Raw genomic sequence first — 23,555 nt, 5'->3', positions numbered from 1 at the left:
CATTTCACCTGAACACGACACGTAACAAACCATGTTACATGAAAAAGTGTGGAGACATATGTTTTTTGAGCGCACTACTTGTTCGGCACACATTGATTGCCTCTCTTTCATAAAGCAAAGTTATGTCACTGCTCTGTCGAACAAATTCGCACAATCGTAGCCAGCCGATATGCTTCTGAGTCAGTGTGCGCACATGCTTAGAGCAGCACGTTGAAGCAATAACAACGGAGTAAAAATAGATATTCGCGGTAACGATCAGGTTCAGCTGGCTCAGTAAGACATTTTTTTGGGGTATGATATACAATTTATTGTGGGCGAGGAGGCTAGTACAAAGATAAATATGAAAGTTGCACTCTGGTCAGCCTCACTGGTAACAGAGCATCGCAAGAAAATCCGAATATGGCATTCATGTGCGACTAGCCCAGACTCCGTTCCTCGAGCAGTGGTTCCTTCTGGCATTGCAAGGCGGAAGGTTAAAACTCCACAGCGTACGTTGTACGCTGTCAGCATGCTCACGTGACTATAAAAGGCGCAATTCACGCATTCAAACACAAACGTCGTGGACACGCAACGCGAAAACAATTCCAGAAACCTGGGCCGACATCGTGAATCGTCTATCAGCTTCGGCGTCGTACGCAACTGTTTTCCCGCGATTTCAAGCACTGCTCTTGCACTCAACTCATCGTTGTCGCCGAACTGATAACAGCGAACACACACGAAGCTGAGAGACAGTGAGCGCCAGGCAAGCCTAAAACACCTTTTGGAAGGCAGTAGGAAAAGAAATAACAATCCAAAGAAACTGCCGCGTTTGAAGCAGTTCACATCCGTGAAAGAACCCTCAGCCGTGAGCAGTGACGCTAGTCGCCGCCGCCGCGAAGAGCCTTTGGGGAAGCGGCCACGTGGCCAACCGAGTTCGGCGGGCCTGAGTTAATATGCTAACCTGGCAGGCGGCGTGCCATCTCTAAGGTCATTCGGTGAGGGGCGCTTTTCAAAACCGCCTGTACTAGGTTTCCACAAAGGAAAACAGAATATTTTAATACGTAGCAAGGTCACGTCAAGTGGCTTTTATGCTACGGTAGGTAGCGATCACAGTAAAATTTTGAAGTGTTGCTATACTGCCACATATATGGGAGTATACATTCAGGGATGGAAAGTTTTGGGGCACAAAACCCACGAATATTTCCAAACAGGCAAATTTTCGTTTACAGTGTAGATCGTGTGGGGAGCGTGATAAGTTTCCGTGTCTTGCTGATGGCCGGGAAGGCATGTGATCGCTTTGCTAAAACGCAACGCGCAAGAGAAACAGTAATACAATGTTTAATTACCCGCTTTACGAGACCTTCGTTTCGCACAGAGTCTATAATGTGCGTTTAATTGCAGAATTTGTTCGATTTTCGTGCTGTGAAAGCCTGTCAGAGCGTTCTTTCTCGATAAATGAAGAAATCATCGAAAGAAAAGTAAATAAAGAAAGGAAGACAGATGATTTTGGAAGTTCTACACCTTGCGCCATAAATTAAAATCGAGACATTATAGTCCAATAATACTGATAATTAGTGCCATACTAGTATCATGGGTTCAAATGCGCAAATACGAGAAGTGACATCATTATGGCTATGAACGATCAGTAAATTTGGCGCTGAAGTACAGCAAGAAGATCGAGCTATTCGCAGCTACAAAAGTTATGGCAGCGTCCACTACCATGGGTTAGCGTCAATTGATGAGCCTGCCACACAGTTACACTTGCACAATGCACTAAAGGAACCTATGGGGCTCGAGAAGCTATGCTCATTCATCCAAACTAAAAAATTACCCCATTGTGTGCTGTTGCCAAGAGAGCGCGAGCGCTGCTTCCAGAACCTTCCACGAACAGCCAGCGGAGTTTACTCAACCCCGAACGCTTCTTGGTCGTATTTGCAAATCGCGCACTGGTCTATACTAAACCGAAGTAGACATGGCTATGTTCAAGCTCCAAGGCATTCCGAAGGATTATTTCCAATATATGCTCAACATCATGCACAAGGAGGGACACCACTATTTCTATCACGTAAGCAGTAGAGATGCTTACTTTTCCCTTTTTCCGTCTTTCATATGCCCTTACCCTTCTCCCCGTGCAGGGTAGCAAACCGGATTCCATCCAGTTAACATCACTTCCTTTCCCATGGCGTTTACCTCTCTCTCTCTCTCTCTCTACTCTACTCTACAAACAGGCGTCAAGAGAAATTGAGGAGGCGAACGATAAGAGCGATGCGCTATACGTTAAGGAATGTGGAAAATGGAAATCAGGGTTCATTGCAGATGAACCTAATGTATACGATCCTACAGCGCACAGTGGGAAGCGGAGACGTAAAAGTTAATTGATACTTAAACCCTCGATTGATTATAGTGCCAGAGTAAAAACCCAACAGACTGGAATGCATTTAGGCGCTGCAATAGCTATAGGGCCGAAGGAGCCGGTTAACTAGGTCTGCTACGCTAGAAACAGTATATGCGCGTTTACTTATGTTACTGCGGTATTGGAGGGGACGTTTCCTTTAGAGGCGTTTAAGAGATTTATTTTTAATATCTGTATGTAAAAAGGAGTAGCCGGCGCCAATCAAAGGCGACAGCATCTGCTAAGCGTCATATATTTATATCAGCGGAAGTTCGGTTATGTGATCGTTCATCTGCTGTTCAAGTCGATATTTCAGTTCAAAAACAATGAAGGTGCATTAAATGTGGTCGATCTTCTAAGTGCTAAGTGGTAGGCAAGTTAGTTTGATGCGCCCAATGGCGCTTGTGCAGCACTTCGAGGTATCTGTGAAGCTCACAAGCATGTGCTCGGCTGTTGCATACGAAAAGCATGTTTCCATACAAATGCAACGGGATGCGAAAAGTTGCCTTCTTTGCCCGTGTAATGGACGCGTAAGGTATCACACTGTATGTCGATTCTTAATAAGTCGAACAAAGTGGACGTCGTCTTAACGCAGGCCCTTCTAGAAGAGCCCGTGGAAGACAGAACAAAATTATGCAGATGGCACATACATGTTGAAATCCATCCGAAACGAAGTCTTCGTGAAGCACTTTCAAGGCCAGCTTCAAAGATAAATCTACGTACTGTAGATATAGAGGAGCATCTGTGCAATGTATTACGTTTGAAATACAAGCGGTTGCGTCGCGAACTCCTCGCAAATGTAGACGTACTTTTTACGAAATTGAAACAACATGAACAAAAAAAAAGCGACCATTACGGCATGCCGTCAATGACGCATGACTCAGAACGTGCGGCTGCTTGTTATGGCCCCCGAGATGAAGCGTCACTCGCTGCGGCCCGCGGCGCGCTGAAAGAATCTCGGAGGCAACGTGCTGGGACTCCCGTCGTGTCCGCTAACTACCATGTGCACGCATCTTCTGCTTAGATGTTGTTCGCAGGTTATTGCTGAAAGAAAATTGAACAATTATAGGCTCTGCGGAATGCCTAAGATTGCCTAAGCGGTGTTTACCACTGATTTGTTACCGATTAACCAAGAAGCGACATTCTGGTGCAGCTGCATCCTTTAGTGCAATGCCATAAAACCAAATGCGATGGACCCAATTGTTTCCACCATCAACGTATGCAGCGCACGATCTCAAGCAACGCTTAGGTTTAGCATCCCGCCATTCACACGATAGGTCAAAATGCAAGCGGATATTCATTCAAGTACGCATGGTTAGACGTCGAGGGAGCGTTTGGACGAGAAACAAGGCGACGTTTGATGTTCGCCCTCGAGAAGAACTGCGAAGAGTGGTGTACGCACCGATAAGTACAACGCGAAAGATGGCTGGTAAGTTGACAACCATTTGACCGTTTGATTCTGGCCTTATTGGCCTAACGAAAAACTGCCATTTGTGCGTATCCAACGGTCTGCAAGGTCCGGGATGGTATGCTAAGAATGCTTCGCGTAAGGACTCACTGCCGCAACTTGTATTGATCGATATCGCTCACGTGGACGCAGATTGCGTCTTGACGTCGCGGGTATGTCCTGTACAAACAGTTTCAGCAGAACGCCAAGAAAAAATATAATTTTGCTTGGTCAGAAGAACCGAGTGAGAGAGCCAGAGGTCGGCACTCACAGAGAAAGGTTCTGGCAGGAATTAAACATCATTGATTGTGCAGCCATGTTCTCACGTTCTTCGCGCCTATATTCAGACATAAAGCTTCTTTTTTTTTCTGCTTTTCGTGCTTCGATTTTTGTGTGCGCTTTAAGCTGCAGACAGTCAACGCACGTCTTGCTTTGGCTTAATGCGATACTTCCCTAGCGAACCCTCGTGGACTTTGCTGACCGCATATGTTGTGCTGCTGTCCATTGCTACTACTGCTACGGTCTCGCCGAACATCTCACTCCAAAGAAATGGACAGCGGTCTCCCAGCATAAGAGAGCCTGAAGGCAAGAAAAAAAGAAAGAAAAAACACCGCACGCGTAACGGCTCCTGTCGATGAGCTTCTTTGAGAGGATTGCTGAATGTGTCATAGCTCGTAGCACCACGTGCAGGCGAGACCACGTGGAAGCAGTAGCGCGAGGAATGCACAAGCGCGACGTTTCCATCATGCGCACGCGCTCTCGCGCGAAAGCTTTCGTGCATACGAGGGTTCAAGTGCACCGTAAAAATAAGCTTCACCCTCAGAAGTTAACCAGGGTGTTAATCGGTTAATGTCTCGTCACCGCGCGCCCTCGGTAAATTAATCTAAACCCCCGAAGGTAACTAAGGGCGTAAATCTGTCTAACACTCTTGCACCATTGATAAAGCAACTTAGACCCTTAAAAGTGAATAAGGATGTGAATTGGTTTTTAACTCACACCCTTACACCCGAAGGGTGTGCTGATGCGAGTTGCAGACCAAATTACGCATTGCGTTGAAAGGCGTAATTTATTTTTACAGCGTGCTACGGTTGGTGGTGGCGCTGTGACCGATGCCTTCGCCGCTGTGTCCGACAATTGCGAGGCGCGTTCATCACCGACGTCCGATGCGCGTATCTCTAACGCAAGTGCGCCCTTTGGCCCTCCCGGTTTAGCGGAGCTTCGCCTCCCTCGAATCACAGCAGTGCGTGGGTTCTACATGATATACTATTTAAACGAATCAGTTAAGGATAAAACCCCTTAAGATTCATAAAGTAGCGCCATGCTTTGAAGAATGCCGCCTCCGCCTCGCGCGCTCTAGCCGACGCCGACGCTGCGTCTAGTTGCTATTGGCCTAACAGCATCACGTGGACCCCTGCGCGAAGAGTTATGGAATGGAAAGTAACTAACAGTTACAGGAAATAGCGAAGAGTTATGGAATAACGGCCACTTTGAGTCTACGTCACTTGAATAGAAGAGGACATCATTGCATGTTTGTTTCAGCCAGTGATTCGCAGTCGCGTTTCCCACGTCGTGCTAAATCGCCTTCTGTGGAGGTCAGCCAAGGAGGGGACAAACCGACGCCCCAATTTGCACGTGTCGCGCCTGAGCGTTTTGCGCTTCAGTGTGGCGGCTCCTACATACCAAAACACATGGAAACAAAGAAACCGTTTTTTACCGGCAATCCCTGCATCAAACTTGATTAGGCTTGCGGAGTTTCGAAGAAAACATTAAAATGTAGTGCCTGCAGGAAGCGGACCTTTTATTCAGGCCATTTAGTTTTATAAATGTTGCTGAAAAATTCGAAATTTAAAGAAAGAGGAGTCATAGTATCAAAACTACAGCTCTGTAACTCAGCAACGGAAAGCGATATCACAACTCTGTAAACTTCATACGATTTATGTATTTTAGGCCGCTCTGATGAATACCAATAATTCATATCCAGACAGATTTTTGCAAAACTTTTGTAAACAGTGTAACGATTTACCGCAACATTTATATATTACATTTGTCCGATTCAGGAGTTTGAGCAGGTTTAGTTAAGATATGTGTTTTCTATGCTGAGTTACGCATTTCTAAACAATGTGCTTTTGTTTTTTTTATGTGCTCATTCTTGAAAACTTTCGTAAAAAAATAAACACCAAGCCTTAGCGAAGAAATACTTCGGCTCTGAGCTAACTTGCTGTGATGGTAGGCATCATCATCAAAGAGAGGAGACCATCAAGCACACTTTAGTGAAAAATGTCCACAAGGACGTAAACAGAAAGGAAAGAACACAGCGCTTTGCCCCGTCCTTGTTTAGTTTAGCGTGTTTTGTTTGCGCTGAAGTGTGCACGATGACATACCGAATAGCAGTCTGTCCTTTTGAGTGAAGGATATATTATTTCCACTTGCCTGCGGTATTGCCAAAAAATTGCGTGCGCAAACTACGGGGAACTGATCAAGAACACAGTGGTTATAGGCCAGTTTGTCATGAGAAGTGGTGCGGTCGTGTAAAGACGTAATACTTTAAGGACAATGTTATAAAATGGTAATATTTAAAAATAGGTATAATTGTAGGATAGTGCAGGGTAGGACTCCTAATCCGTAAGGGCATAGCGGGCAACATTGACGAATTCTACGGCATTAATGAGAGGGTAGCAGTAGTCGCAATAAAGTAGGAGGTATAGAATGAAGGTGGTACAAGCCTTCGTTCCAACCTCCAGTCACGTTGATGAACTAGAACAGTTTCATGAAGAAGTTGAATTACAATTGAGAAAGGTGCAAACTCAGCATGCTGTAGTCATGGGCGTGTTCAATGCAAAAGTGGGTAAAAAGCAGGCTGGTGAGGAAGCAATCGGCAATTACGCTATAGATTCCAGGAAGAATAGAAATGAAGGCAGAATTCGCGTAAATGAATAAATTCCGAATAATGAATACCATCTTCAGGAAGCGTCGTAACAGGAAGAGGACCTGGAAAAGCCCTAATAGTGAAACAAGAAATCAAACAGGTTTCATGCTTTCTGCCGATCCCAGCACAGTGCATGATGTTGAAGTGTTAGGTAGAGTAAAATGCAGAGGTCATATATTACTGATGTCTAGGGTTTCTCTCTGTATCAAGAGGGAAAGTAAAATTAGTCAAGAAAGAACACACCAACCTAGATGCAGTGAGGGTACAAGCAGACAAATTCAGGCTGGTACTTGCAAACAAATCTACAGCCTTAGATCAGAGGGATGAAAAGAACACAGAGGTAAAGAACGAACTAGACCGGCTTCAGAAGCAGCAATTGAAGTGGGAGGTAAGGCACCAACACAACCAGTAGGTAAGCTCGCCCTAGTAACAAAGGACCTAACAAAGAATGCAAAAATCACGAGTGTGGCCAACTCAAGAGATCAAATAGAATTCGCAAAACTATCTAAACTGCTCAACAAGGAGAAAGTAAGGGATATTCAAAATTATAACGTGAGAAAGACTGATGGAGCCATAAAAGATGGACGCAGCATGAAATCAGTGAGAAGAAAACTTGGCATAGGACAAGCCAAGATGTATGCACTTAAAGATAAGCAGGGTAATATAATCAGTAATTTAGAGGATGTAGTAAAGGAAGTGGCAGTATTTTATACTGACCTGTAATGTAGCCAGAGGAGACACGCTACCTTCATTCGAAGCAGCAGTGAACAATATAGAGAGGCTAATTCTATAAGTAACGATAAAATTAGAAGGGCCTTCCAAGATATGACGCGGGGAAGAGCGGCAGTAATGATGGAATAACAGTCAATTTAATGAAAGATGGACATATCACGCTTAAAAAGCTTGCGGACCATTGTATACAATGTCTCACGACTTCAAATGCTCCCGAGAACTGGAAGGACGCCAACATTATACTAATCCACAAAGTGGAAGATATTAACGAATTCAAAAGTTTTTATAGACCCATTAGCTTACTTTCGGTAATGTATAATATATTCACCATGATAGTTTACAATAGAATAAGGGCAACGCTCGACTTCAGTCAACGAAGAGAACAGGCTGGTTTCAGGAAAGGATACACTACAATGGATCACATCCATATCATCAATCAGGTAATCGAGAAATCTGCACAGTACAATCAACCTCCCTATATAGCTTTCACGAATTATAAAACGACTTTGATTCAGTAGACACCAGCACTCCTAGAGGCACTACGTAATCAAGGAGTACACAAGGAATGCGTGAATACCTTAGGAAATACAAAGATTCCACAGATAGGTTCGTTATCCACAAGAAGGCTAGAAAGATACCTATAAAGAAAGGGGTCAGGCAAGGAGACACAGTCTCTCCAATGCTACTCGCTGCATGCTTGGAAGAAGTATTCAAGTAGTAAAGCAATGAAGGGGGCTAGTTTGTGGATGGTCACAATTACACTGCGCTTAATGTTACTCTGACGATTTTAAGTACGTACGTGTGTCCACGCCATGACCTTAACTTGAAATAGTCAGTGTAACACTAAGCGCAATAGAATTATGAAGAAGTATTCAAGCTATTAAACTGGGAAGGCGCAGAAGTGAGGCTCAACGGAGAATATCTCAGCAACCTTCGGTTTGCAGATGACGTTGTCCTGCTCAGCAACACTGGGGACGAATTACAACAAATGCTTGAGGACCTTAACAGACAAAGTGTAAGAGTGGGGTGGAAAAGTGTGTTCTGTTTTATATGCAGAAGACAAAGATAATGAACACTGATCTGAAAAGGGAACAAGAGCACGTGATCGCCAGTCAGCCTCTTTACTGGTGGGCAACCTTGTGAAGCTATGAAGGGAAACCTACGGGCGCGTGGCTGCTGCACATGTGTTACCGCGGCAAGTAGTCCGGCAGCGTTAACAGTGCGTTTGTTTGCTCGGAACAGACGCTGAATCGACGCAGCTTCCACGTGCGACGGTTTCGCGTTTATAAAATAAAATATATAAAATATCACTATTATTAAGCGCATTTTTATGCGGCTTTGATGCGCGGAAACGTATTGTTGAACGAAAAAAAAAGAGGTTGTCACAAACTACAATAACTGCCAGAAAACAGGCTGAACTACAGGGTAGTAATTAAAATTACAGAAAAATGCATTCTCTTTCACCCAGGTATGGTCTCGTGTCCTCTGTATTCATTTGTTATCTGGCGTAGCGGGGTCTATATAGGGTGGATGCCATCGTAGACCCCGTAGACCTCCATCGAGCCGTTCTTGCGAACAACGGGCGTGGGCAACGCGTAACTGATGCAGCATTTATCGTTTCCAAATAAATGCTGCTAATAAATAAACAAAGTTTGCTTTACAAATAAATAAACAAGCTTTGCCGCTTTGCAGCGCAAGAGATATCTCAATTCAGCGGCAAAACCGCTAGACAGGCAACATTGGTCAGTGCGTGTTGGCATGCATCTCCACTTAAATTACTAGACAGCTTTAGTACAGCGCCATGACGATACGTACGCAGCACGCAAGCGCTTTGCGGAACGTAGGAGCGTGTGTCACGTCAGGGCTTTCAGTACAGCGAAATTCTTACGTACGTAAGCGGGCGAGCGTTTTTAGACGCTGGGCGCGTCGGAACGCGTTGGCCGCGTCCCCAAGTACGTCGAACCGTCTGTCGAACTTGACGCTGTAGATCTCGCCAACGTTATGTTACATGTGGGCTCGTTCACGTAATGTCGAACTATATTTAGGTCTTTAAGAGACTAATTTTATTACCGTCAATACAGGAATCATATCGAGAAAAATAAAAACCGAGTGCTCGCTTTCTGAGACTGTCACGGTCATTTGCGACGAACTGCGCCAACAGGAGGTCGAGCATTTCGGGCGAACAGCGTACACTGAATACTTTCTCAAAAACAAAGTTCATATTTTTTTTTTTGTTATGAATCCCAACCGTGCTGGATCCGGAAATGGCTTCGGTGCGTTCACTTCTCGCGGCAAAGCCAAATCGTAGGCCATTAAAAAGTACAGCCTTCCGTTGGTCGCATTCAACGCCGTCATTTTGCAAAACTTGTCGTGACTGACGGAAGGACAGTGCAACGGTGGAGCGAATACAATAAGGCTTTATTTAGCCGTCAACTTACCAGCGGTGGACGAACTGCCCGGTTCTATGTAACAGGAATGAAAGCGCGTTCCAGCTTGAGTGCCGGCGCTTTTAAGCACAACCAAAGACAGAGTGATAACGCTTGCGCCGCTACCACGGCGCATACCTAGCTGTGACGCCTTGTCGCCTAGGCGCGCGACATATCAAACTCTTTTGTCTCGTGCACTCCCGAACAAACGAGAACCACGAGAGGAGCACGCATGGTTCCCCACGTACGCACACAAGAATCGGATGCATGCGTATACGCAGCGGCCGCGTTTGCCTCACACACCGTGCGTGTTGCGTTCGGCGCATGCGCACTTTCCAGGACGTAGCGATCTTGCGTACGCAATGCCGTTACGTGCGCAACGTACGCTGTACTAAAACTGTCTATTATTACAAGGCATTGCTTCTTATATTGTGGTATGCTTGTGTTCTGATGTATCGTTCCTGTTTTGTCCAGGACAACGCGCAATATAAAGACGAGAAGGTGGTGCCTGGGCCAGACCAGTTGTTCGTGGGCTTCACAATCCGCCTTTTCCTCTACAACAAGGACCAATCGTAAGCGCCCGTTAATGTTTCGCACCAGCGGAAGCTCTTGGTGAACCGAGGGACCTTTAAACAAAAGCGAATAGCTTTCTTTGATGTTTACACCGTTACCCCAATGCCGGCGTGCGGACTGTCTGCTCTGATAGAATAACGAGAGAGTATAGCGAGGTGTGGAGAAGAGGGCTGTCGCGCAGGTGGAGCCAGCGGGGAGAATTTGGGTCAACGGGATAGAAGGAATGGTGGCGGTGTTTTTGCAGCTCCCTGATTGGTCAAAGAGGCGCCGACGTCACAGGAGAGCTTTAACTCTCTGTGTCGGTGATGCAGTGGCCGCGCATGCCGCTGCGATGGCTGGCAGAATAGGAACAGAAATTGGACATGCAACGCGGGCTCCGCATCTACGGGATGCAGCAATAACGGCATAGAAACGGGAAGAAACGTTGTCAAAATAACTTTCGCAAATAATTCAGGTGATTCAGAAAGCTGTTCGCTTACTCTGGCCGTCATCATGGATGGTTTCTCCAGAACATTTACTTCGAATGATCCTTTTCTGTACCAAGTATTTCACATAACCTGAAGCCAGATTTGAGGAAAAGTGCTGCATCATAGGCGAATGAGGCTAACGGCCCATGCATGGTTGCTGCGACCGTTTCTTTTTTTTTTCTAAGTATGAACATAGTGAGCTAACTCATTACGTTGAGTACTACATAACATGGTAGCATGCAGCTACATTGCTCTCGGAGCTCTTTTACATGAGGACAGCACACGCTAAATATTTCTGGGAGAGCACAAACTACACACAGAGATCTCTTAAACACCCTCCGTCTTCCCGTGATCACTTCATAGGGAAACAGTGCATGTCATATTAGGCCGGTCCGTTGGTCATACAGACGTCGAGGAGGAGAAGGTTAACACAAAGCGACCGCACCGCCTTGGAGAGATAGAAAACAACTTTATAGAGTAAAACGATGGCTTTGATATGCTTAGCAGGATGGCTAATTGGACAAGTTGGCGATTGATAATCGTAAATGTAGAACTGGAAGGTTACACGGGGACCAGACAAAGGAAAAGCGCAAGTGCAAAATGCCAACTGAAGTTTTATTATAAATGGGCCGAATTGACACTTGTCCTTGTGTCTTGCCTCGCACACGTTTAACCTACATGCTCTACACTCACGATTTGAGATGCTCGTTGAAAGGGGAAGCAAGTACACCATACTCATTGCGCCAGCGATGAGAGGGACCGACGAACAACAGAAGCCGCCATAAGGAATGCCGCTCCCCGAAATTCTCAGCGATGTCACAGGCAAGTCACTCGGTGAGAAAAGACACGCGGAATTATGAAGGAATGCCGTATTTGTCAGCCTTTCAGCGTCCCCGTTAACTCAGCGCGATTTCATTCGACGTCAGTACTAAAATAACCACGGCCTCCGCTCTTCGGCGAATGGATGCGCACGTGCATCCTTGGTCCACAGACTACACTCGAGCGGCTGCAATTGTTAAGAGAACAAGAATGCACTGCTTTCAGGATCCGCTTGCGGTCCAAACAACATTAATATTGTTACTTGGACACACATGTTGCGCTGATGTCAGGAACAGGCCCGCCAAGTCAGCAGCTTTCGTTACACAGCTTCCAAGATCTGCGCAGTTTTCGAGCGCAGCTCTTGGGCGCCCTTTCCAGCGGCGAGCATCGGCGTAACCGAGCGAACGAGCACAACGAAAGACGAAAGAGCGAACCCTAAGCGCTGCCGGGGACAAAAGATGCGAGGAGAAAAGCGGAGGAGGAGGGTATGATGAAAGCGTGAGGAGAAATGTGTGGCGACGATGGCCACGAGATGGCTCCAGCGTAACTGGGAGGCCTATCTGCGGCAGCTGGTGTGAAACGAGCCCACGCGTCACCGACGCCTCTCGCGATCTCCAGATTAGCGAGAACCGGCGCGTGTGCAACGGGCCGCACGAAACAGATTGTCCGCGCCAGCCAATATGTCGCGAAATGAAAACACGTCTGCCTGTCTGTGTTTGTCTGTAACCGTTTTCCCGCTAGGTTGGCTATGTACCACTCCGCATGTGCTGCTTTTCAGTGAACGTGTGTGATGCCAACTTGGGTCACTGGATGTGTTGCCCATTGATGTATGTTCCGCTGGATATCCGCCACTGCATATGTGTTTTAGGCATGGGTACACGTATGAACAATTGTTCGTTCATGTCCACGGAGACGAGGTAAGCCGGAACCTAGCAATAAACAGCCTCGCTGTTTCCGGAAAAAGGGGGAAGCCTGAGTAGAGTTGTAGTCAGGTCGCTCTGCAGACAGGCGGCGTCGTTGAAAGAACTGTTTATTCTTTCACTATGTGCAAAATTAACGTAGTTGTAAGTCTTTGTAGATATTTCTTTAGATAGTGATGTATGCCTGCTGTACTCCTTGGTAACTGGATTCCTATGACTGCTGGTATATGCCCTGAATCAAATGTTTTTAATAAATTATGAAAGCCGTATATCCGGGTTTATTGCACTGTGCAGACTTTTCAATTACCGGTTTGATGACATGGTCGTGATCGACTGTAAAATATTTCTTCCGGTATCCAGCCCGCTCTCTTGGTTGATTGAAGTCAAGTGTTGCCATGATTCGATTGGGAATTATCTTGGTGAATTTCCATAAAATACTGAAAGCAAGGTAGTGGGCCTATAATTGGATTATTTGATGTATGTCTTCGTATGGATTAGTACGCTGGCATTGTTCCAGCTATCGGCACACTTCCAGGCACTGAGTATACTCAATGCCACGCGACTTGAACTGAAAAGCCAGCGGCCCTTTGTAGGTTAGGGGCCGCTAGCTTTTAAAGAGTATTATCTTCTCCATCTTTGATTAGATGGACTGTTATTCCTTTTGCCGCTTTTCCCCGGTACACGCAGTGGAAGGCCCTTGTAAGTTCATCTCTAATAATGATCTAAGAATGATAATTGATCCCTGCTTCAAATTAAGCTTGCGTGGCGGCTCTGGGTACTGTACACGTAAGTATCGAATTCCTCTTGAGATTTTACTATATTACCAATATTGCTGATATTACCCTGCTTATTTTTCCCTGCATACCTCTGGCATTGTCGTATGTCGAGTTTTCCTGGCACGAGTTCATGTTGCGGACATCTTGTATTGCTTCCTGAATGTTTTGCACGTTATAACCTCGAATATCACTCACTTCTAGTTTATCAGCTTCGACAGTGCCGTGGATTCTATCTATCCTATTGTAAAGTTAGACACTTTCAGAGTTTGTAGTTATTTTATAAGGTCCTTTGGTACTTGGCAGAGCTTACTATTTGGTTGCCTCAGAGCCCTACCTCCAACTTGAATTTCACTTGCTGAAATCAGCCTAGTTAGGATTACCTCCATTACCTCCATGTTACCTTCATCTTCCTGTTCTGAAGCCGCGTATTTGCTTGTGAGGACCAGCCTGAATAAGTGTGGTTTTACTCGTACGGCGTCTGGGTTGATTTGCGTATTCTTGGCTAATTCTACTCTTTCTTTCTTCTAATTGAGAGCAATCTTACGCCTCCCTTATCTATGGCCCTGCACTGTGCTAGTATCGGCAGAGAGTATGAAATCTATCTTATTGCTTGTTTTGGCGTTAGCGCTTTTCCAGGTGTATTTCCTGTTTCTGTGCTTCGTGAAGAAGGTATTTATTATTGGGAGTCAGTATATTCCTTTCCATGAATTATACCAATACCACTCTTCTAGTGTTCCTAAAATCGATGCTGTAATACCAATTAGTTGCTTGTCCTCAGGCGTTCTCCCCCCTCCCCACACACACTTTTACATCGTAGTCATCCATGACCTTGGATATTGAGTTTGCACCTTTTGCAATAGTAATTCAACGTCTTCGTAAAACTGTTCTATTTCTTCTTCATCATAAATGGAGATTGGAACGTCTGCTAGTGCCACCATGATTGCGTATCCCCTATTTAGCTTTGGTACAATGACAGCTACCCTGTCATTAGGCTGTAGAATTTAACAAAGTTGCACGATATGTCATTATTCATTATTCATTATGTCATAATTCATTATTAATTAGAAATCCTACCCTGTATTCTCTCTTATATAGAAGACATCAGCAGCAGAGGACGTGGTGTTTAGTCAGCACTGAATTAACTTCACCAGTTCTTGTAATTTCAGCAAGGCGAATGATATCCCAGGCAATGCCAAGGATATGTATGTCTTGGATGGATATATGATATACATATGTATGTCGAGTTAGGCATGCTAAGGTTTCACGTGTTAAACGTTGCAAGGTTCAGTTCCCAGTGGCGGACTGCCCGAATCCAGATCATTGCAACTTCGGCCGCGTGGCAGGTCTGACCACCGCCTTGGTCAGGTGCTCCGCAGCTGCTGGGAACCGAGGGACGTGCCTTAATCAAAAGAGTGGTAAAGGTGGTAGTGGCGGAATACTGCAGCAGAGAGGCCAATTCTTGTTCGAGTGAGGGAGCACCTTCGTTTAAGCTTAGTGTGCCGTCCTAATTTGGTTGCACTTGTACTATTATAGCAGCACTGGCTCTCAGTATTCCTTTCAACATCAAGCGCCGCTCCTAGTTTGAAAAGTCTAGTGGACTGGACAAGGATTCGAAACAGGCCTTCAAATTGGAAGACCGGTGTTGTACTTCTGCTGCACGCCACCACTTTACTGCATATTCATAATGATTGCATTCATATATAAGATTCGGGTTCAATTTCGCGCAGCGCCAAGAAATATTAAAATATGTTTGCTGTCACTGCAGAGCGGCACATAACCATTAGCATACAGCGAGTAACAAAGTAGCACATGCTGAGTGAAGAAAGTTGGAATCGTAACGGTTCACAGATAATCTTAGAAGAGCGGGACATGCACAGTAGCACATATTCAGTGACCCATTGTTTCGTCTCAACACCACAAAGGCGTTAATTGACATTCGCCACGTATAAAACTACCACCATTACCTAGAACCCTGAGAAAAGTATGAAAAGAAGGGGGGCAACGACGACTAACTGGTTGTCACCGGTTGCTTTCTCGCCACCGATTCCAGACCTGTCTCTTCAGAGTTGGGGGTTGTTGAGAGCATGGGCGTGGTATCGCAACAGAGTGAACGATTATGATTTGCTGCTGGACAGTCTTCAGATTCCCTAGTCGACTCACCTAGGGAAGACGGTGGTAATAAAAGCGGAGACTTTTCGTGAATAGGAGAGAGGGTGCTGATGTGAACTTGAACGTTTAACTTGCTCCAGCATTAAATAGGCTTCTTTAATTGGAGCCATGCAGCTAAGCAAAATAAACCCTTTTTCCTTCATTTTCTGCAATCCGAAGCAGTAGTCGAAGGGCTTGGTGAATTCCATGCCATGAACGCAGCCTTAGCGACACCATGTGGGCGTCAAAGGGCTCATTGAAGAACACATACCGAGGGGCCGACCCAACCAGTGTCCTAAGTTAGGGTCAAAGAGGTTAATTGAAGAGCACAACATACCCATTGGCACATACGCAGAGGACCCAAATTGGCGTGAAACAGGTTCACTGAAGCGCCGCACATACCCAGTAGCACATACCGAGTGACCGAAGTTGGCGTCAAAGAGTTTCATTCAAATGCAGTGCATACCGAGCTGCGCATACCGACTGTCCCAAGGTGCGAAGTTCACTCTAGCATGGCAAATGCCCACTAACTGAAACCGAGTACCCCAAGGTAGCCTCGAAGCAGTTCACCGAAAAGTGGCACATGACGAGCCACCCAAGTTGGCGTCTACTAAGTTTATAGAAGAGGAGCACATACGCAGCGGCACATATCGAGTGCCCCGAGTTAATACCAAAGTGTTTCACGGAAGAGCGGCACACACTCAGTTGACCACGCCCAGTGATCCAAGTTCGTGTGTGCGTGTGCGTGTATGTGTGTGTGTGTGTGTGTGTGTGTAAAACATGTCCATTGAAGAGCAGCATATACCCAGCGTCACATCTTCGTAACCCAAGTTGGCCTGATGGGTGGTTTCGAACCTGGTTCGCTCAGCCCAGCCGCCTGATGCTCTACCCAACAGACCGTGGACCACCCAGTGGCCCAGGCTGCCGGGAAATCGTTAGAGACATACACAGACGAAATAGAGCCCGCGTCGTATACAATGAGACAATTGAGCGTGAATACATATTTGCGCACGCGCCAAACTCGTACTTCGTGGCCGCACCGCTAGGTTGCACAACCTGCCTAGTGAGAAACGCGAGACAGGAGCCCCCAGCAGCATTTTGGAGGTGGCAATACGGGCATGTCGCCACACTGCTGAAAGTGGGTGCACATTCATCGTGAGTTGGGTTTCGCCGGGTTGTTCTAATAATTAACTTCTTAGCGCGAAACAACGCAGATAGAATCACGTTTCGGAAATTAACAGCTCAAAACAGACAATGTCGAAGGATAGGAAGAACACGACCTTGTCTGTTTTGCGCGGCTAATTTCCGAAACATGAATCAGCACCGACACGCCCAAGTTTCTCCTCTAGTACGCAAATAGAGGTTTGAGCAAATATTTTATCTGTTCGTATAGCAGCGAAATAACGAAACTAAAGAAATTTAATCTTGATTTGTGCATCTTTTATAGTCCCTATAACTTTGGCTTTCTTTCTTTCTTCCTCAGAGGCCATGCAAAAATAGGGGCACAGTGGACGAGTAAAATTGGCCAGCAATGGCGAATTGTGGCTGAATTTCGCGACAAAGCCATATGGTACGCTGGAAAAACACGTTTCAAAGTAGGCGAGTATACGGGCTCTAATCGTACTGTGCCGGAAGACACCCTATACACGCTTGCCATCAGAGCTAAAACGGACGCGGTATTTCAGGTGAGAATTATCTTGCTTTAATTACCATTAAATCAGATGCCGCTTTAACAATGAGCGAGTTTGCGTTTAGAAATTGTTTTTAGTGAGCGAAAAGTGCCTCAGAACAAGAAAAAAAGAATAATTACACGCTTAGTTACATCGTGTTTCTTGTGTACGAATGCAAGTGTTTTAGGGCCAAGCCATTAAAACCACTACAAGAGCTCAGAAACGTTATATGCTGGTTATTACGTATTTCCCCGAAAAATATCAGTCGCAGTGTGAGCACTTTCGCGCATATGTGGAGAAATAATAAGGGTGTATGTAGGCAAAAGTTGCAGAGGGGTTATTTTACAGGTTAATAAATAAATGAAAAAGAAAAACTAACTGCAGATTTGTGCGACCTTCCGGAATCACAACCCAATTTTCAGCTGAGCTGTTTATGTGGAGCTCTTGCAATAACAGTTTCAGTTACAGTATTATGGAATGCCAACAACAGATTTGCAGTGGGCCACTGATTCCGCGAGCGAGCGCGCCTCTAAGGCGCGGAGAGATGTCCCCAAAACCGCAATTGTACCACAAGCCCTGTCGCCAGAGCAAGAAGACGCTCGCGTGCGGCATGCCACCGGATAAAGAGCTCACCCACCATCCCTTGCGTATTGGGAGTGCTTAAAGTCTGCTATACCTCAGCTGCAGGTCGGGCCGGCATTGCGCTATATTTGGAATCGGCCCACGTATGGGGAGTTCTTAAAGCCTGCTTCACCTCAGCCGCGAGTCAGGTCGGCATTGCACAATCTTCGGGATCGGCCGACGTATTGGGAGTGCTTAAAGTCTGTTATACCTCAGCCACAGGTCGGGCCGGCACTGCACTGTCTTCGGGATCGATCCACGTATGGGGAGTGCTTAATGCCTGCCTACCTCAACCGCGGGTCGGGTCGGCATTGCACAATCTTCGGGATCGGCCGACGTATTGGGAGTGCTTAAAGTCTGCTATACCTCAGCCGCGGGTCAGGCCGGCATTGCACTGTCTTCGGGATCGACCCCCGTATGGGGAGTGCTTAACGCCTGCTTCACCTCCACCGCGGGTCGGACCGGCATTGCACAATCTTCGGGGTGGCCGACGTAATGGGAGTGCTTAAAGTCTGCTACACCTCAGTCGCGAGTCGGGCCGGCATTGCACTGTCTTCGGGATCGACCCAGGTGTGGGGAGTGCTTAACGCCTGCTTCACCTCAACCGCGGGTCGGGTCGGCATTGCACAACTTCGGGATCGGCCGACGTATTGGGATTGCTTAAAGTCTGCTATACCTCAGCCGCGGGTCGGGCCGGCATTGCACTGTCTTCGGTATCGACCCACGTTTGGGGAGGGCTTAACGCCTGCTTCACCTCCAACGCGGGTCGGGCCGGCATTGCACTACCTTCGGGATCGGCTGACGTATTGGGAGTGCTTAAAGTCTGCTATACCTAAGCCGCGGGTCGGGCCGGCATTGCACTGTCTTCGGTATCGACCCACGTATGGGGAGTGCTTAACGCCTGCTTCACCTCCACCGCGGGCGGGGCCGGCATTGCACAGTCTTCGGGATCGGCAGACGTATTGGGAGTGCTTAAAGTCTGTTATACCTCAGCCGCGGGTCGGGCCGGCATTGCACTATCTTCGGGGTCGGCCGACGTATTGGGAGTGCTTAAAGTCTGCTATACCTCAGCCGCGGGTCGGGCCGGCATTGCACTGTCTTCGGTTTCGACCCACGTATGGGGAGTGCTTAACGCCTGCTTCACCTCCAACGCGGGTCGGGCCGGCATTGCACTACCTTCGGGATCGGCCGACGTATTGGGAGTGCTTAAAGTCTGTTATACCTCAGCCGCGGGTCGGGCCGGCATTGCAATGTCTTCGGTATCGACCCACGTACGGGGAGTGCTTAACGCCTGCTTCACCTCCACCGCGGGCGGGGCCGGCATTGCACTATCTTCGGGGTCGGCCGACGTATTGGGAGTGCTTAAAGTCTGCTATACCTCAGCCGCGGGTCGGGCCGGCATTGCACTGTCTTCGGTTTCGACCCACGTATGGGGAGTGCTTAACGCCTGCTTCACCTCCAACGCGGGTCGGGCCGGCATTGCACTACCTTCGGGGTCGGCCGACGTGTTGGGAGTGCTTAAAGTCTGCTATACCTCAGCCGCGGGTCGGGCCGGCATTGCACTGTCTTCGGTATCGACCCACGTATGGGGAGTGCTTAACGCCTGCTTCACCTCCACCGCGGGCGGGGCCGGCATTGCACAGTCTTCGGGATCGGCAGACGTATTGGGAGTGCTTAAAGTCTGTTATACCTCAGCCGCGGGTCGGGCCGGCATTGCACTGTCTTCGGTATCGAACCACGTATGGGGAGTGCTTAACGCCTGCTTCACCTCCAACGCGGGTCGGGCCGGCATTGCACTACCTTCGGGATCGGCCGACGTATTGGGAGTGCTTAAAGTCTGCTATACCTCAGCCGCGGGTCGGGCCGGCATTGCACTGTCTTCGGTATCGACCCACGTATGGGGAGTGCTTAACGCCTGCTTCACCTCCACCGCGGGCGGGGCCGGCATTGTACAGTCTTCGGGATCGGCAGACGTATTGGGAGTGCTTAAAGTCTGTTATACCTCAGCCGCGGGTCGGGCCGGCATTGCACTATCTTCGGGGTCGGCCGACGTATTGGGAGTGCTTAAAGTCTGCTATACCTCAGCCGCGGGTCGGGCCGGCATTGCACTGTCTTCGGTTTCGACCCACGTATTGGGAGTGCTTAACGCCTGCTCCACCTCCAACGCGGGTCGGGCCGGCATTGCACTACCTTCGGGATCGGCCGACGTATTGGGAGTGCTTAAAGTCTGCTATACCTCAGCCGCGGGTCGGGCCGGCATTGCACTGTCTTCGGTATCGACCCACGTTTGGGGAGGGCTTAACGCCTGCTTCACCTCCAACGCGGGTCGGGCCGGCATTGCACTACCTTCGGGATCGGCTGACGTATTGGGAGTGCTTAAAGTCTGCTATACCTCAGCCGCGGGTCGGGCCGGCATTGCACTGTCTTCGGTATCGACCCACGTATGGGGAGTGCTTAACGCCTGCTTCACCTCCACCGCGGGCGGGGCCGGCATTGCACAGTCTTCGGGATCGGCAGACGTATTGGGAGTGCTTAGAGTCTGTTATACCTCAGCCGCGGGTCGGGCCGGCATTGCACTATCTTCGGGGTCGGCCGACGTATTGGGAGTGCTTAAAGTCTGCTATACCTCAGCCGCGGGTCGGGCCGGCATTGCACTGTCTTCGGTTTCGACCCACGTATGGGGAGTGCTTAACGCCTGCTTCACCTCCAACGCGGGTCGGGCCGGCATAGCACTACCTTCGGGATCGGGCGACGTATTGGGAGTGCTTAAAGTCTGTTATACCTCAGCCGCGGGTAGGGCCGGCATTGCACTGTCTTCGGTATCGACCCACGTACGGGGAGTGCTTAACGCCTGCTTCACCACAACCGCGGGTCGGGTCGTCATTGCACAATCTTCGGGGTCGGCCGACGTGTTGGGAGTGCTTAAAATCTGCTATACCTCAGCCGCGGGTCGGGCCGGCATTGCACTGTCTTCGGTATCGACCCACGTATGGGGAGTGCTTAACGCCTGCTTCACCTCCACCGCGGGTGGGGCCGGCATTGCACAGTCTTCGGGATCGGCAGACGTATTGGGAGTGCTTAAGGTCTGCTATACCCAAGAAGCGGGTCTGGCCGGCATTGGCACGTTGTCGCACAATTTTTCTGACATCTGTCAAAATTCAAATATATCACGGGCTTTTCCAGGCACATATCAACTACTGCAGTCTAGTATGGTTAACAACAACTATGACAAATAGGATGAAAATCCACATGTTACAAAAAATATATTGCAAGCATTCCGTGCTTATTACGTACTGACGATGCATTTTAGACCGATAAGATTATGGTCTGCAACGACATGCCTCTCATCACGGGCACAACTTTAGTATTTTGCGCTTGTTATATTTTTCGGCAAGCTCCATTCACGATTTCCTTGCACACACTGCATCATTAAAACCCGCACCAAGTAACAAATGCACGTGAAACACGGACTTGTGGTTTACACCGCGTTTCCGCTCGAACTACAATTTACAAACCCTTGAACATAACTTACCTAGTATCTTAAACAGGTACAAGAACCATAGGCTTTACTTTGAAATAACTTAAAGAATATTTCCGTAACATGTAGCCTTATAATAATCTTCATAATCAGGATGCAATACAGACTGCACAAGTGGATTTCTTTTCAGTGTCGACTAAACATCGAACCTATATTATTGCTGGAAATGGATATGTTATAAATTTATTACTGTTAGTATATCTGTGAGCCGTTGTACTCCATTTTTCGGATGATCTTCTGTATTTACAATATATGTGTGTGTTAGTATATATGTGGAAGAAAATGTGCATGTCACCTGTATGTCTTATTGATGGCTATGTTTTTTATCATTAATTTATTTCATCTCCAGAGTGTCACCACTGCTAAATGATTCCAGGTTGCCCGGGCCCGGTCAAGCTGTCAAAATACAGCTTTTTGCCCAGATGCCCCTACCGGAAATGTCTTTTTTTCTGCAAAATAAAAACTGAATGAGGAAAAAGAAATGAATGAATTTCACCATATTCCGTATCGGCCCACGTATAGGGCTGAACCCATGCTTTAACTCCGCCGCGGGTCGGGCTGGTATTGCACTGTCTATGGGAACGGCTCATGTATGGGGCTTAACGACTGCTTCACCTCCGTCGTGGGCAGGCCCGGCATTGTACTATCTTCGTGATAGGCCCGTGATACCCTTTTGCTTACGACCCGAAAATTTCCTTGGATGGTGGAAGTATACAGGTTCGATGTAAAAGGCAGGGTACGAATATAGAGTTTCCCACTATATTACCCAGAGGGAAATCTGCCACTCCTTCACTGTGGTATGCATGGGAGTGCCGGTATATTGCGACTTCGGATTGGCATCGTTCTCGGAGAGCCAGTATAATTGGAGCGCACGCCTGTCAAGCACCGTTCGGTCCGTCAGGATGGTTCATTTTTACTAAATCAGCACGTAAAATGTTGTGTTAGCTTTATTCTTACACAAAGACATGTTTTGTTTAATTATGAGAACTTGTTATTGCATGTGCAATTATGTGAAACGTAGAAAGTATCAGCGGCCAGCTTAAGTTGAAGGACAGACGGCAAAGATTCGCGCTCGCTTTAGAACAGTTAGTTGTATGATCTTGCTTTTCTTCGCTTGGTTGTGCATTGTAGGTGAGTAAACGTCACTGGAATATGTGCTACGCGTGAATGAAAACATGTTATAAAGATTTTACTTTAGGAACGCGTTATTTGTATAGCCATATCCATGTTTTAGATGGAGCCTCTTGCAACACCAGCCAACACAAGCCTCCCAGACACATAGACCGACAGCACAGCGTCCATAAGAAAACTCGCGTAAACGGTGGCGTCAGATTTCCCTCTAGGTGTTATAGTGATAAACTGGATGGGTACGAGCAAGCGTACAAAAAAAAATGAAAAGAACAAAAATCTTGTAGGAGGCTTAGGCTTGACTTTTAAGAGTGAAACGCGTTACCATTCAAAGATCACTGATGGTTTCTCATGCTTTCCGGCAACTGGAGCTCATCATCGTCATCATCCTCATCATCATCGTCGTCGTCGTCGTCATCATTATCTTCATCATCATCATCTACCTCGTTGCGCCCACTGCAGCGCAAAGGCCTCTCCCATACTTCTCAATCTAGCCCGGTCATGTACTGATTGCGGCCATGCTGTCCCTGCAAGCTTCTTAATCTCATCCGCCCACCTAAGTTTCTACCGCCCCGTGCTACGCTTCCCTTCCCTTGGTATCCAGTCCGTAACCCTTAATGAGCATCGGTTATCTCCCCTCCTCATCACATGTCCTGCCCATGTCCATTTCTTTTCTGGAGCTTATGTAACCTTAATGTTTACCAGGAAACGCTGGTGGCGAAAGCTATGTACGAAGGCGAGCTTTCAGGCTTTGTTTTTTCCTCCTTTGCCTCCTTGCGCCGCTGCTGCGCATGCGCGGAGACGAGTGTCATCTGGATGCTGTTGAAAGGAATCGAAAGGGCGCGCCCCTCGATGAAGGGTTGAAACGCTGGAAAACGTGCTTGTGCTCGAGTATCCCCCTAAGGAAAATTCTTTTCTCGTAAATTCAAATGACAATCCGGCACTATCATGCTTGTTGGTTGTAATCCGTGCTCTGCGATTTTTCTGACGCAT

The 23,555-nt window shown here is 47.4% G+C and overlaps 1 protein-coding gene across 2 annotated transcripts in view; it reads left to right on the top strand.

Moving 5' to 3' along the window:
- Positions 1-1,845: 1,845 nt before the first annotated feature.
- Positions 1,846-23,555, top strand: part of LOC129381357 (uncharacterized) — a 57,223-nt gene continuing 35,513 nt past the window's right edge. For both annotated transcript variants that reach the window (XM_055064132.2, XM_055064131.2), the window contains exons 1-3: positions 1,846-2,044; positions 10,377-10,474; positions 17,089-17,290. In XM_055064132.2, coding sequence (XP_054920107.1) covers positions 1,952-2,044; positions 10,377-10,474; positions 17,089-17,290 — 393 coding nt within the window. In that variant the 5' untranslated portion in view covers positions 1,846-1,951. The remainder of the gene's footprint in view (positions 2,045-10,376; positions 10,475-17,088; positions 17,291-23,555) is intronic.

Source organism: Dermacentor andersoni, unplaced genomic scaffold (genome assembly GCF_023375885.2).
Source record: "Dermacentor andersoni unplaced genomic scaffold, qqDerAnde1_hic_scaffold ctg00000041.1, whole genome shotgun sequence".
Taxonomy (NCBI): domain Eukaryota; kingdom Metazoa; phylum Arthropoda; class Arachnida; order Ixodida; family Ixodidae; genus Dermacentor; species Dermacentor andersoni.
Note: the sequence above shows the minus strand (reverse complement) of the source record. Positions and strands in the feature narration are given on the sequence as shown.